The sequence below is a fragment of the Anneissia japonica genome, unplaced genomic scaffold, assembly GCF_011630105.1.
Source record: "Anneissia japonica isolate Jap-2015-1 unplaced genomic scaffold, ASM1163010v1 scaffold4600_len25710_cov101, whole genome shotgun sequence".
Classification (NCBI taxonomy): domain Eukaryota; kingdom Metazoa; phylum Echinodermata; class Crinoidea; order Comatulida; family Comatulidae; genus Anneissia; species Anneissia japonica.
The window spans coordinates 1-14,996 of NW_022700601.1; the positions used below are offsets into that span (position 1 = coordinate 1).

At 36.5% G+C, this 14,996-nt stretch overlaps 1 protein-coding gene across 1 annotated transcript; it reads right to left on the reverse strand.

The window, feature by feature from the left end:
• Nucleotides 1-197: 197 nt before the first annotated feature.
• LOC117103390 (cholesterol side-chain cleavage enzyme, mitochondrial-like) lies at nt 198-11,618 on the reverse strand. Its single transcript, XM_033243930.1, has 5 exons — nt 11,401-11,618; nt 8,365-8,620; nt 7,491-7,684; nt 5,269-5,471; nt 198-2,978 (listed from the first exon to the last, which is right to left on the reverse strand). The coding sequence occupies exons 2-5, from the start codon at nt 8,617-8,619 to the stop codon at nt 2,770-2,772; spliced, it is 861 nt and encodes a 286-aa protein (XP_033099821.1). The 5' UTR covers nt 8,620; nt 11,401-11,618; the 3' UTR covers nt 198-2,769.
• Between the last annotated feature and the right edge of the window lie 3,378 nt (nt 11,619-14,996).

Sequence of the window (14,996 nt, forward strand, 5' to 3'; positions counted from 1 at the left end):
AAACTAACGGTAATAAAAACAACAATAATAATAACAACTATGACAACAATAATAACAGCAATAATAATAACAATTAGTACAATGTAGTACCAGTAAATGACTTGTAGCCGAGTTGATTTGTGGCCGAGTTGACTTGTGGCCGAGTTGACTGTAGCCAAACTTTTTGTGGCCGAGTTGACTTGTGGCCGAGTTGACTGTGGCCGAGTTGACTTGTGGCCGAGTTGGATCGAATTCGTCATACCGTGTGGTTGCAGTGGAGGCGATTATTCGAGAATTACCTACTCGCTTCGAATACAGTGAAGGAATCGCCGGAGCGTAGAAGAGCTATACTTTTACACTCGCTAGGTCCGGAAGGCCAACGAATTTTTTACATGTTACCAGAACTAGGAGAAGCAGGTGACGATATTTTTACAAAGGCAATGACAACATTGCAGAGTCATTTTGCACCAAAGGTTAGTGTGGTGGCTGAGAGATATAGATTTCGTCAGCGTGCACAACTCCCGCACGAAATGCAGCGCTCCGCGAACTGGCTTCACGGTGCGAATTTGGTACGTTTGAGGACGAAATGCTACGAGATCAACTTGTAGAGAAGACTAATACAGTAGTTCCAAAATACGAACTAGATTACTTACAGAAACCGATGTCAAGCTGGACAAGGCCATAAAACTAGCAAGGCAGTGTGAAACTGCGATGAAAGAGGCCAAGTCTATGGGCGAAGGTGATGATAGTGATACTCCTACATGCTCTGAGGTGAAATACAAATCTAAGCCTAGTACAATCCATTGAACCATATGGACTGACAAAGCAAATTCCGCTTTTCAGGATATTAAGTCCGATATTATTAATAGCCCTGGTCTTGCTCTATTCTTGCCTGATCTCAAAGTTTTTGTCACAACATGATGCGAGTGGTTATGGGTTAGGAGCGGTACTTACACAGGTAAAGAGTGACGGCTCGGAAACAATTGCTTGCGCGTCTCGAACATTAACTGCACCCAAACACAAGCACTTGCTTGTGTTTGGGCTATAGAAAAATGGCATACTTATTTATGGGGGAGACATTTTACCCTTTGTACTGATCATCAGGCATTGGTTACATTACTTTCTTCAAAAGGAACAGGTCGTAGACCAATGCGGATCGCAAGATGGAACGCTTGTTTACTACATTACAATTATACGGTTGAGTACAATTTAAACCAGGCATTCAGAACAGAATTGCAGATTCCCTTTCGAGGTTACCTATTCCTACACTCGATTCCGCGATAAATGAAGATGACAGTGATGCAGTCTGTCAAGTTGTTCTAAACAATACTTATTTTATAGCGCTATCATACGCATTGAATTAGAACAGGCTACAAATAATGATGAAGTATGCATGCAGCTTAAAGAATACATACATAATGGGTGGCCGAATGATAAAAAGCATATTCCAGAAATCATTAAGCCCTATTCCCGTATTAGAGATGAGTTCTCGATTCATAATGATATCATTTTTCGTGGTCAACGCGTGATAATACCAGCAGCACTTACCTCCAAATTAGTTAATCTGGCCCATGAAAATCATCAAGGTATTGTGCGAACTAAAGATTAAGAGATTTTTACTGGTGGCCTAAAATGGACATACACATAACTGACACAATTACTAATTGTTTAATTGCCAAATTGCTAACAAGTCTGCGAAAACACGAGTGGCTCCTATGCAGCCGGTACAATTGCCAGAACGACCATGGCAAAAGCTCGGGATTGATTTCGTAGGTCCAAATTATTCTGCACCTGCGAACGAGCGTTACATTATCTCATTAATCGATTAGCGAAGTAAATGCCCAAATATTACGGCCAAAACTGTAATTTATTTTTTGACTAAGGTATTCAGTCGTGAAGGTTATCCTGAAGAACTAGTTTCTGATAATGGTACGCAGTTAACTAGCCAGGAGTTTGAAACTTTCTTGCAAAAACGTAACATCAAACACAGATTTTCTGCGGTGTACTGTATCGCCAAGAAGGAAACAGTACTGTCGAGCGCTTTAACCGGATTTTTTATTTTCAAACGGCGCGAATCGATAAACGTCCAGTTTGGAATGTCCACAAGGGTGAGAGTAAATTTATTGAACCGGTGGAAATTAGACAACATATTGGTCTAAACACTTGCGTAATGACCAATGGTCAAAAATGAAATGTGAAACACATAGCTCCATTTCTAGGAAAGCCAACCCTATTAGGCTGAGGGGGAGATAGTCGTGGTGATCACAGTAGTGACTTTATAGTTTTTCCAACTGCTGATGATTCAATGAACAACAATTCAACTCAGTTAGGTTCACGTTTCTCAAGGAGTAAGAGAGTTAGAAATCCACCTAGATGGACTCGTGACTATGTTATGGGTACAGTACCAGTAAGAAATGGAAGTGTTTATTGTTATAGTAACTGAGTTTACATTGTACCGTATATGGTATACACTCATTTTTACTGTGATTATAGTTTCTGCTTTTAAGAGGGGAAATGTGGTGTTCTTACTATTGTCCTGTGTGACAATACCGACGTTGAGGGCAGGAATTGCCACTGAGAGAGAACCACAAGGAAAGAATACAATTCTGTTCTATGAGTTATACTGTTGTATTCATTGTCTTTATTGCTAGTTTACGAGAACTCAACACCATATTTCAGTATACAATTTAATTGCTTGGAGTGGAGACATTACCTCCCACATTCTGAACATCAGCTATTAATAACTAAATATCAGCTATCAACTCTTAATTTTCAGATTTTTCGTACCAGTTACTTACTGACTATAATAATAGTATCCCAACCTGCAACATGTCGCTGCCACAATTTTGTATTGAAGCGTTTGTGGAGATTAGTAAATAACAACAGCTCAAATGTTGTTCTAAAGACTTCTTGAATGGCATCAATGAAACTCTGTGATTGCTTATCAATCTTGTCAGACAGTAGACCAAGGCGATGATCCAAGAGAACTTTTGTAACTCCTGCACAGAATAGAAGAGAATCTAACAAATTAGGTAGAGTGATGTCGACCTGCCTTTTTTTTCAAAATGGCAAGAAGCATTTTGCATTATGAAATGAAGCATTTTATGACAACGGTATTAAATTACCACTATGCAAATCGATTTCTAATTTTAACGTTTTAATCGGTTAAAGAATAAGCACGATGAGAGTACTAAGGTTGCTCTTCAATTCAACTGAATCATGCATAACCAGTATAAACTATTATGTCTTCAAAGTGTGACATTGGCGTCGATCCGTTGTTGAAAGTGACGGGGGGAGGGGGTGGGATGGTGACGAATTGTACATTAAAGCAGTCCAGAGGGCGAATCCCCCTGAAGCTCTGGCGTCTACAGCCTTTTTAAAGTAGTATCTATTTGATAAGGAATGCAATTAACATTTATTTCCACACTACATATTCAAAATACAGTGATGGATCCTTGGAATTCGAAATTGAGGGGGTTAGCGAGGGGATTTTACAGATGGAGCGTAGACCACCTGAGCCCAAACATGGTTGTGGTAAGAACATTTTTTCTCATTTTTTTTTTTAATTAAAAAAATTTAGGTGTGGGGGGGGGGGGGGGCTTGGGCCCCCCCCCCCCCCCCCAACAAAAAAATTTTTTTTTTTTTTTTTTTTTTGGCCCAATGGCATTAACCACCTTCAATAGATTTTTTTTTTAATTCATTTTGTTTTTTAAATTGATTTAAAGTTTAATATTAATTTTAACACAGTGGCTTCATCTACTCCGATGTTACGTCAAGTTGTTAATGAGCGCGTTGGTTCCATCACTTCGGAGTAGACATAACCACGGCCGAATATGCTCTCTGTGAAATTGACAAACTTTGACGGGCATATTCCATTGGTACCGTACGATTTGTGAAAGCAAGCTTAATTATTTTCTTTTTTTGAGGTGTGTGCACTGGGGTGTGCAGCATTAAGTGCTGTTGTTCTCAGGAACACGGGTCACTGCAAGGTGGTGATGGAAAGTGATGGACCTACTGTTATCCTCAAAGCAATGACAGTGCATCCTAATAATCGTTCAGTACAGGTTAGTACCTGTCTCTTATACACATCTAGATGTGTATAAGAGACAGCTAAATTAACTTTCGCGTTGGTGGCGCTGTCCAGAATGAGAAAAATAATACGAATAAATGACTTGTGGCAAGTCTAGAAATACCTAAGTGCACGCGTCATCAGTTAACAGTCGTTAGCAAACTATGCTCAGTCGTTCTATCAAAGTAATACTTGATCACAATACAAAAAACCTCGGGATACGCTTCAAGTCTCGGCGTATTTTTTTTTTTTAAATACAAAACGTTTTCCGCATGTAGGACTACACCTGTCTCTTATACACATCTAGATGTGTATAAGAGGCAGGGTTTACACGCATCCAATTTTAATAACGTACAGTACAATGTTTTCACAATAAATTTTGCCTCTGCAAACCGTTACGCCCATAAAAATATTGGTAAAAAGTGGGCGGACAATTGATATGATGGTCCCTACTTTCAAAAGTGGGGGAGGGGGGTGTATCCCCTCTGTCCCCAACCGATCAACGCCCATGCATAAGCCCAACATCAATTGGAATTTATCAATTTTTTAAAACCTGAAAATTGCAACAATTATGAAAGTGAAGTGTTAGTAATCTTTAAAAATACTTAATGCATAATGTCAAACCCTTAATTTCAACTGACTGAGGGGTCGGCTTATGGCAAGATCAACTTGTGTGGGATTTGAAGAGATTTTATATTCTGATTGTGCTGATTTTACGCCATCACTACTGGAAATAGCTGCTAATGGCTCAATACACCTTAAATTAATTATTTACTGGATGGTTTTTTTTTTCTGAGAATACCTTTGAATATCACTTTGTATTTTGTAATCTCAAGTTATCTTTTATTTTATTTCATGTATTATTTTCTCTATATTTCTTTTCTTATGGTTTTGTACAAGTTGCACTGCATGAACAGTGTTTTCAATAAATTGAATTGGCCATGCAATGAGAGCATAATTTTCCTGAACAAGCAGATGTGATGAAATGACAACCGCTCAGATTCATAGAGGGTTCTTGAAGCTCTTAAAGTGAGCCTATCAGCATTGTGGAGGTAATTCGTGTAGATATTGGCTTAGCATTTGAATTCAAATTGATTTTTTTAAAAATCTTTTATATCTGTATACCTTCATGATCCGAATACCTTATGGAGAACACATGTCAGTTCAACAAGTTTTAAATTGTGATACTCTATTGGATAGGGTTTAACTCTGTTACTTACCTTCCATGGACCACTTGAAAAGCTCCCCTTCAAGGTCTGGAATAAGGTCTTTTTTGTCTCCCTCCTTTATTTGAATTCTCCTCAAACGTGCAATCGTGTCATCTGTTACACTTTTCATGGCTGGAATGTACTGTGTAATTTCCACAGGCTTCATGATGCGCTTGTTAATTGCTTGACGGCTTCGGTGCCACGCCTTTCCATCCCTATTAATGAATATTCATAAAACATACTCTATTTTAATGACCTACAACCATACCTACAACCCTGGTTCTTAATTTGTCTGAAGGGCCAACTTATTTTTAGAGTTGATCTCAACCTGCCCAAAGGTAATCTCCAATGAGTTGAAAGCAATCGTTATACATCTGTCATCGCCAAGATAGGTTATTTGAAAGTTTTTCGGTAAATTATACTTTTAATTACAAGGTCTACACCAGCGGTCATGACAAACGAAATTGGGTAGCGGGAAATATCTTAGCCTGGGTTCCAGGCCCTAATTTTGGGTTACTCACTCTTTATTGCACTTAGTGCGCGCCATACCTAATTTAATTGGCGTCCCATACTCGATTTCTTTTTTTTCGGATTAGGCTTATTCCGTCTCTAAATTAACTTTCGCGTTGGTGGCGCTGTCCAGAATGAGAAAAATAATAAGAATAAGTGACTTGTGGCAAGTCTAGAAATACCTAAGTGCACGCGTCATCAGTTAACAGTCGTTAGCGAACTATGCACAGTCGTTCTATCAAAGTAATACTTGATCACAATACAAAAAACCTCGGGATACGCTTCGAGTCTCGGCGTATTTTTTTTTTTTAAATACAAAAAGTTTTCCGCATGTAGGACTACACAGTACGCATTTAGGAAAACAAACTTTTTATTACCCATGTAAAGTAAAGAATGCTATTAACGAATCAGTGAAGAACAAAACACAGACGACACAAAGTCGGTGATAAAATGCTAATTCTGTATGCCTATAACTTGAAAAGAAGGCTATTGACGAAGCACAATGATCAGAACAAAATACAGAGACTGAACTTCGCGTCACAGAGTCCTGTATAATTTTCATTATTTACAGGACAATCAAAATAAATTTCTACGATAAACCCCAACAGACGCGGTATTGCAAAATAGGCTCAATTTAACAATAGCTTTTTCTACCATGGGTCTCAAAATCAGGCACTGATTACAATTTTAACATGTCTGTGATAAAGTTTTTACTTCCCCTGGGCTGCTATGTAAAATTTAGCAGAGTTAATAATAATAGGGCCTACCAATCTTGGGAGTATTTTGGTAGTTCTGTTTACAGGGTTTAATTTTAGATGTTAGTGGGGTAACTCCTACTAGAGGCAGTTTCAAGGGGACCAATCCGGCCCGGGGTGCCCCTTAATTTTTCAAATTTAAAAAATAAATTGAGATAAAAAGAAAATTCTAGGCCTACTCAAACTAAATTGCGTGCGGACCAAATTTGGCTCATTTTTCTAAATGAATATAATATATAATTGTACATTGTGGTTGATATGTGGTTAACATACTTCTGGTTCAAATCCTGTTTTAAAAATCAGTATTTTTTTTATGACTTCTAGCAGTTGAAATTTAAAATCCTGATTATAGCTTTAATAACTTACTTAGCGTTACAGCAACGCTGTGCTAACGTTATCTTACTGACCACAACATGCGAATCGATCAGTTTATGTTTGCTAGGCAGACAGCACGACAGACAGATGGACAAACAAACTGTGCGGTGAATACATAACATAATACTTTATAAATATTATACTGTAATACTCATAACAAAACTTTCCATCAAGATTATTTAATGTTATTATGTACAGTATTTGTATGTTCAGGCTAAATAAATATTTTAATTAAATTAATTATTATTATTATTATTATTATTATTAACGGTAATAATTTTAAATTTATTATTATTATTAACGGTATTAATTTAAAATTTATTATTATTATTATTATTATCATAGAAACAGTAGCTTAAAAATATTGTTAACAAACAAACAAGCATACAAACGTTGCAATTCATGTATATATCATGTGATAAATAACTTTGTTAACGTTACAGCAACGCTGTGCTAACATTGTTACCTTACTGACCACAATGTGCGAATCGATCGGTTTATGTTTACTAGGCAGACAGTACGACAGACCGATGGACAGACAGACAAACTGTGTGGTGAATACATAACCTCCTCTAGCGTAAAATAAACACTTACTGAAGAAATAACCCTAAAGGAATGTTTCTTGTCAGTCTGTAGTCTTTCCAGGGTTTCATTTCAAAACGTTCTGGATACTTTCCTTCTGCACGGAACACTTTTTCTACTAGCTTAGGATCCACAATCTCTACTATAAATTCATTTCCTAGCAAGTTCCGCATAATTGGACCGTATTTCTCAACATTTTCTTGGACCTAAACAGTATAAAAAAATGACCAAAATAAATAAATAAATGGATTACTAGTATAATATATTGTATTATAAAGCAGCATTTATAAAAATAAGAACTGGAAAAGTCAATATTTTTTAATAACATGTTATGATTTTGTAAATTACAGCATGTTTTAAGTCAAAAGTCATCGTAAGCATTCTGTAGTTAAGATAATATTTTAAATAATACACAAATACTACTACCATGATAGGAAATTTTCAAAATACTTTATAAATATTATACTGTAATACCTGTCTCTTATACACATATAGATGCGCATAAGAGACAGGAACAGTTTCGAGCAGACGAGCTTTATACAGACGGTAAGAAAATTTTAACTTAACGTAAGCGAACATAAGGCCTATACTGTTTGAAGAAAGCCCAGCATTGGTTCTTAGGCAATTATGTTGAAAGAAATTGTAATTATTATCGTCGTCTTCGTTGTTTTCGTCATTGCCTCATTACATCACCGACATCGTCACCGTCATCATATAATTAGAGCATATTATTTACGTTCGTTTTTATACCATAATCAGCATGATAACAAATATTGATGGTGATGATGATAATGATGATGATAACAGTAACACAGATACTCCAAAACTTAAGCATTATTTCTGTTAGCTTTGTTTTACAGAGCTGTTTCTATGTTGGTATACTTACAAGTAGGTCTGTCCTTGAAAAAAATCCTTTTCGCTTTATGTAAATTAGATCAAAAAAAGTTTGCAGCAAATTTGAATTTCTGGTTGGCATTTCTTCAAATGTTTTCACTTTTTCTTGTTTATCTCGTGTCTCTGGATTGGTAAGAGTCCAGTCGGATCCATTTTTCAAGTGTACAAACCTTCTTATTAATGGTATGGATGCAGTTGCCATTGAGTTGCTGCCGAAATTGTTTACGGACCGAAGCAGAAACATCATTCTATGTAAACGATTAATGAATATGTAAAGGCAAAATCTTGGAATGTAGTTAGTTTTATTCATGTAAATATGTTAATTTAAATGTGTTTTTTTTTTTGTTTTTTTTTATAAAACAATGTTGCTTGTTTCAAAAAGAGCTTGCTTTATTACTGATTTTTAAAAAGTATTTAACTTAGACGGTTTTATCTATAAGTAAAATTTTATATTGTATTTGTTATTTGTCAAAGGGCCCCCACGCGACAGTGATTAAGTTCACATTTGGGGCATTCCTTTCTAATGTTCTTTTGTGCTTGTTCCTTGCAGTTTCTGTTCTTGTAAATTTTAATGTGTTTGAGACAAATAAATGAAATGTCTTTCTTGTATGAATTAAGGTAAAGTAAAACTAAACGATCCCTATCACATGTTGAGTTTTCTGGCGACTATCTTTTGAAGTCCATCACACTGATAAAAATTTGGTAAGTGACGGCCAGATATTCTTATCGACGCTGTAACCAGGATTTTCAAACTGTGTGGGACAATATCAGGGGAGACCCACTTTACGCATAAATTTAAATAAATGTGGACCCATTTTCTTAAAGGTTGACCTATTTCACGCAAACACATGAATAATCTGGAACCATTTTCTTCAAAATTGACCCATTTTACGTAAAATATCAGAGCATGACAAATTTTCTAAAATTTGATCGATTTTACACAAAATATGAGAAATGTGGACTCTTAAAATGTGGACCCATTCTTTGTGGACCAAAGAAAAAGTGTGTGGGACTGTCCCAACTGTCCCAATAGCTGGCTACGGCATTGATTCTCGTGGCTAAGGCAACAAGTAAGTGGGTCTATGTAGGCCTAGACTATACTTTTGCAACTGGTAAAATTATATATATTTTTACATAAATCAAGCTCCAGTTCATTTTATTGGTATATAAGACAATAAAAATATAAAATAGGTATTATGAATAAAAATATGGAGCTTTCGATTGCACGACAACGGTAGGACGCATGTGAAAACGTTAAGTTCTTCTTTAGACTCAACGGTCATGCATGAATGATTCCGTTCTGGCGTCTAGCTCCCTATTACTAAAGGCCAACTCAGACAGCGTCGTACGACGCAGCCCGACGTGATTGGTTGTCACGTCGGGTCTGTGTGAGTTAAACGCAGACGCGATGGTGTGCGTTGGGGGAAGTCGCGTCGTAGAATATTAAACATGTTTAATATTTCTCACGACGGCTTAAGACTGTCCCCGACGATAAATCGGGTCGGGCTGCGTCGGCTGACGCTGTCTGAGGTGGCCTTAATACAGTAGTACCCCTCCTTTGGGATACCCCTTTTCAGGGGTCACCCCTATTTAGGGGACACTTTTCTCACTACGGGATCTTTCGACACACCTATTGAGGGAACGGGGGACACTTTCTGAGTGTGCAAAATGGTCAAATCAACACAATTTAACCCCTATTAAGGATACTTTTGTATATTGTATCAAAACAACTGCAGTAGCCTCGCAAAATAATAATTTAAAAAATCATTCAAATTTATATACATCTTTAGAGCAATAAACTTAACATCAAACCAGATTTTTTCCCTCTTAATCTTTAGGATTGGCATTAGTACCATATATGCCCAGAGCTTGTGTTAATTCGTATAAATACAATCTTGTCAATTTTGACCATTAACCATGGAGGAATTCTTGTCTTGTGTGTTTCCAGGAATCTAATCTATACCGTACAGCCAGCATCCTGATTAAGTAATTACTGTGTTTATAGTATTCTATCACGGTGCAACCAATAGGAAGCTCCATTATTTTAATAAAGAATACTCATTTGGTCATTAACATTGCCCACGGATCAAGAAACAATATCAGGAACATATAGCACTTTTGTAGTTTTAATTAAATATGTTAATTTTATACCATAAATGAATTAATTTTTGGCATTGCAAATTTTTGTTATAAGTTGTAATTCAACTGAAACACATTCTTAGGTCAATTAAAATAAAATTATATAAAGAATCTATGTCATTATTGTAGAAAACATGCCAAAAACTCCTACTAAGGGGACAACTTCACGTTTTTAGTTAGTGTTCCCTAAATAGGGGTACACCTATCCAGGGGACACCCCTATTAAGGGTACAATTTTTTTTTGGTCCCGAAGGTGTCCAGTTAATAGGGGTTGTACTGTATACTAAACACCATATACCAAAACTTTACTGAAAGGTTCCGACAAGTCCGACACATGGGGTGACAATCCGAACTAAGGGGCCGACTATACTAGAGCCTCGGTCAGGGTCTCGCAGTGGTAGATCTAGGGGGATGGTAAATAGGGTGGTTATAGCCACCCACACCCCCTTTCGTTTACCATAAAAAAAATAAGGTCACTCGTCTTGTGTGTGTGCTTCTTGTGTACTCTGGTAAAACATACAATTTCTATTTTAAGTTTCTTACTTCGTTTCAGATGCCATTTAAGTTTACTAATTCCAAAACAAATCTCAAATGGGAGGGAACGCCCTTACCAAAAACAACCCCCCTTGCGCCTGTCTCTTATACACATCTAGATGTGTATAAGAGACAGCAACGGTCCAGGAGTTCGTGGGGATACTTTTATGGCAGAGTTAAGGCGGAAATCTCCGCTCAGACCCCACTGCTAGTAAGAATTAACTGTATGGACCGACCCGCCCACTCTTGGCCACCACCCTCAATACACTGTACACAATAAAGTAACACATGATCTGATATAGTGTGAAAATGATGTAGGCATACTGGAAATACCAAAATAATAGATAATAAAGACCTTGTTTGCTGACAACAGCCCCAGCCATCTGCTGACAAGCCTGTTCTATTCAGTGGAGTTATCCTGTGAAGAGTATCGAGGATAATATTGTTCACTGCGTAGACTTGCCACAAGTCTCTTATTTATGTCCGTGAAGTTGGTTCCTTGTTCCTAGTTCCTTATTCAAACTATATTAGAGGGACAGTCCCTAATATTTTAAAATATATAATTCTGTATTATTATAATGTTTTGGTCACTTTCCTTATATGGATAGAATACTTTTGACCCGTTCTACCATTTCCACCATTGGTAATTGAATTAATGTACATATATACGCCATCTACTACGAATATATAACTAGCTTCTAATAGGCCTTTTTCACGAATCGGTAGACATCTTGAAGTGATGACAAAACATTGCGAATCAGCGGTGCGTAACCAACAGAAATAAGATAAGCTTTTGGGCGGATTTTTTGACATCATGTTATTTAAAAAATCATAACACTATAACGGGGCGTCGTATCCAAAAAAATTTTCCAGCAAAATGTTCTTAAAAGACTAGTCTACACCACTATATGATTGAAAAAAAAATAAAATTTTTTTTTTGACTTCTGAAATCAAGATTGAAAAATAAAAGCCTATCTCAGTAGTGTATTAAAATAGGTATATGCATTACAGTGCTTAGTAGGCCCCTACTAGTAATACTCTGAACTAGCATTGGTACCATATGAGAGTTTCCCGTGTTAAAAACATGATTTACTATACTATACCTCTTTATAAAACATAACTAGTACTTTGTAATAAGAGAAATATGTATATTATCGCTACTTGGAACAGTAAAAACACGAAAGTCCTATGCTACTGTACTGTAATGCATTGGCCTATTTTAATACACTACTAAGATAGGCTTTTCTTTTTCAATCTTGATTTCAGAGGTCAAAAATGTTTCAATTTTTTTTCAATCATATAGTGGTGTAGACTGGTCTTTTAAGAACATTTTCCTGGAAACATTTTTTGGATACGACGCCCCGTTATGGAGTTATGATTTTTTTAAACATGATGTCAGAAAATCAGCCCAAAAGCTTATCTTATTTCTGTTGGTTACGCACCGCTGATTCGCAATGTTTGTCATCACTTCAAGATGGGTAGTACTAAAGTGCGAGGCAGCGAGGCAAAACGACGATTCACGCGAGGCATCGTTTTGCCATTGCCAAAAGTGCGAGGTATAACAACGATTCATGCGAGGCATCGTTTTACATCGAAATATGTGCAGAGAACAACGAAAATCCAATGTAAAAGTAATATTACGTACTATTTAATAATTATGCGTGATAGTCATTGTCAAATTGCTACTTAATTTGATTTGCAACCACAGTGGATTTATTTTTCTCCGCCTAGGCTTAGGCTACATAGTCAGTAACATCGCTGATCACAGGGGGATGCAGGATGCGATTTTTTTTTCCGTACGAAACATTTACATGAAACTCCACTCGGGCCATCTCGGCTGAATCGACCCGAAAATCTCATTGCAGAATTCTGGAGGTCAAAGGTCATCAACAGATAAACGTCTACAAAACAACTTCTGAGAGAACTGGTCGCTGTCTAATTTTTAAAAATACATTGATGTTACTATGTTAATACCAATGGGTCGTTTAAATGACATATAATTTGATTAGCTGCACGAGTAATGAAATGTGTTATTTTAACTTGAGTTACATACTATGACAATTTTAATTTTTTAGTTAGGCCTTCGTTTTGCATAATTACCTAGGCCTAGTACTAAGACCCTTTCTGGGAAAAGCACAAAGAGTAAGGAAAAGCGCGTTTTTCTTCATCAAATGAAACAGGGTGACAGTTATTTTCAAATTAAGAGAAGAGCTGAGAATAGGCAGCTCTAAAATACTGGATGCCATAAGACCTGCCAAAATGGCAGAGCACCAAATGAATGTAAAAATGAGCTAGTTATTAATACTAGGCATAGTAATCGGCAGGTTCTTGATTACAAAGCTAGACCAAGGTAATTACATGTAATGCCGAGATGATTATTATTAATATTATTATTATTAATTATTATTATTATTACCTGTACCTTAAGGGGAACTTAGACAATGGAGGAATTAGAGAACAATTAAAAAAACGACGTTAATGGGAAATAACACAAAAGATATTATTTATAGGCCTAGTAAATAGTACGGTATCTGTAGGTTCTTCCTTACAAGGCTTAGGCCAAGGTAATTAATGCTGAAATTATTATTATTATTATTATTTAACATTAATTACATTACAATGATAGTTTGGACAAGTTCAATAACGCGGGAATGGTATATTATTTATTTAATAATATTTCTCTATGCGCTCTATTTTTTATTTCATGCTTCAATTTTGTCCTATTTTTTCCCCAAAAAATTTCAGTCAATGTCAGTATGTTGGTGTCAGCCTATGATCCTAGGCCTAGTTTAAGGAGGGGCCTAGGTAAGATCTCAGCCTGTTAGGCCTCTTTCTCTCTAGCCTTTGGTATTACTGTTGTACCTATCTACACTTTATAACAGGAGGTACTAGCTGTCGTTGTTGTAGATAATATGCTAACGTTTAATAACATCCAAGAAGGTCACAATTAGTTACACACGTACATCCCATAAGTCCGTGAGATTTCATAGGCCTACCGTAGGTAAACATAGAAAGAGCAATACAGTTTAGTAAAACTCGAGCGTCACGACATTGCGAAGTGTCTGATCTTGTTCCTCGTATCGTACTCACTCGAGTCAATCCGAAATGGCCCGAGTGAAGTTTCATGCAAATGTTTCGTACGGGAAAAAAAAATCGCATCCAGGATCTGCTGCATTCCCATACAATTAGGGCAGAAATTATAGAGGGCGCTATTTAAGGTCAGTTTAGTGAGCTGTTAAATATGAATATGCATAAACATAATCTAAGTTCGACGTTCGGTTTTTGAAAAGACCACCGGTAACAACGTCCGAGTTGCTATTATAAGCGTACGTTGGAAATTGAAGATTTATGTACAAGAATAGTGGATGCTAAAAAACCAAATATCATACTTTTATGTTGTGCAATAGTAGTAGTAGGCCTATTGATTTGCGCTACGAGGGATGCACGAGGCATGAATAGCTACATTGTATTGTATTTTTCAGTAGGCCAACACAACTTTCATTTAATTGGTAATTATTAATTTAGGTCTTGCTTGCTGTAATTATTTCTCTACTACGATAATACGATCACTAAACTGACATTAAATAGCGCCCTCTATAATTTCTGCCCTAATTGTATGGGAATAAAAAATAATGCAGCAGATCCTGGATCCGCCCCTGTGATCAGCGATGTTACTGACTATATAGCCTAGGCCTAGGCGGAGAAAAATAAATCCACTGTGGTAGTAAATCAAATTAAGTAGCAATTTGACAATGACTATCACGCATAATTAATAAATAGTACGTAATATTACTTTTACATTGGATTTTCGTTGTTCTCTGCACATATATTTGTAGCCCTTCTTGTTCAATCAAATGAATAAATGGTCTCCAAATAAATTTATATTTACTCCGGAAGTTTATTCAATCGTCATTCTAGAAATCTAAAAAGAGAATATATGCATGTATAACA

What these genes read in the sequence shown, in the direction of transcription:
- LOC117103390 (XM_033243930.1), bottom strand. Translation starts at nt 8,619, where the DNA reads ATGATGTTTCTGCTTCGGTCCGTAAACAATTTCGGCAGCAACTCAATG. An exon ending in TTTCAAGGACAGACCTACTT is followed by an intron (nt 7,685 to 8,364) that starts GTAAGTATACCA and finishes TATACTGTTTAG; the next exon opens with GTCCAAGAAAATGTTGAGAA. An exon ending in TTTCAAGTGGTCCATGGAAG is followed by an intron (nt 2,979 to 5,268) that starts GTAAGTAACAGA and finishes TATTCTGTGCAG; the next exon opens with GAGTTACAAAAGTTCTCTTG.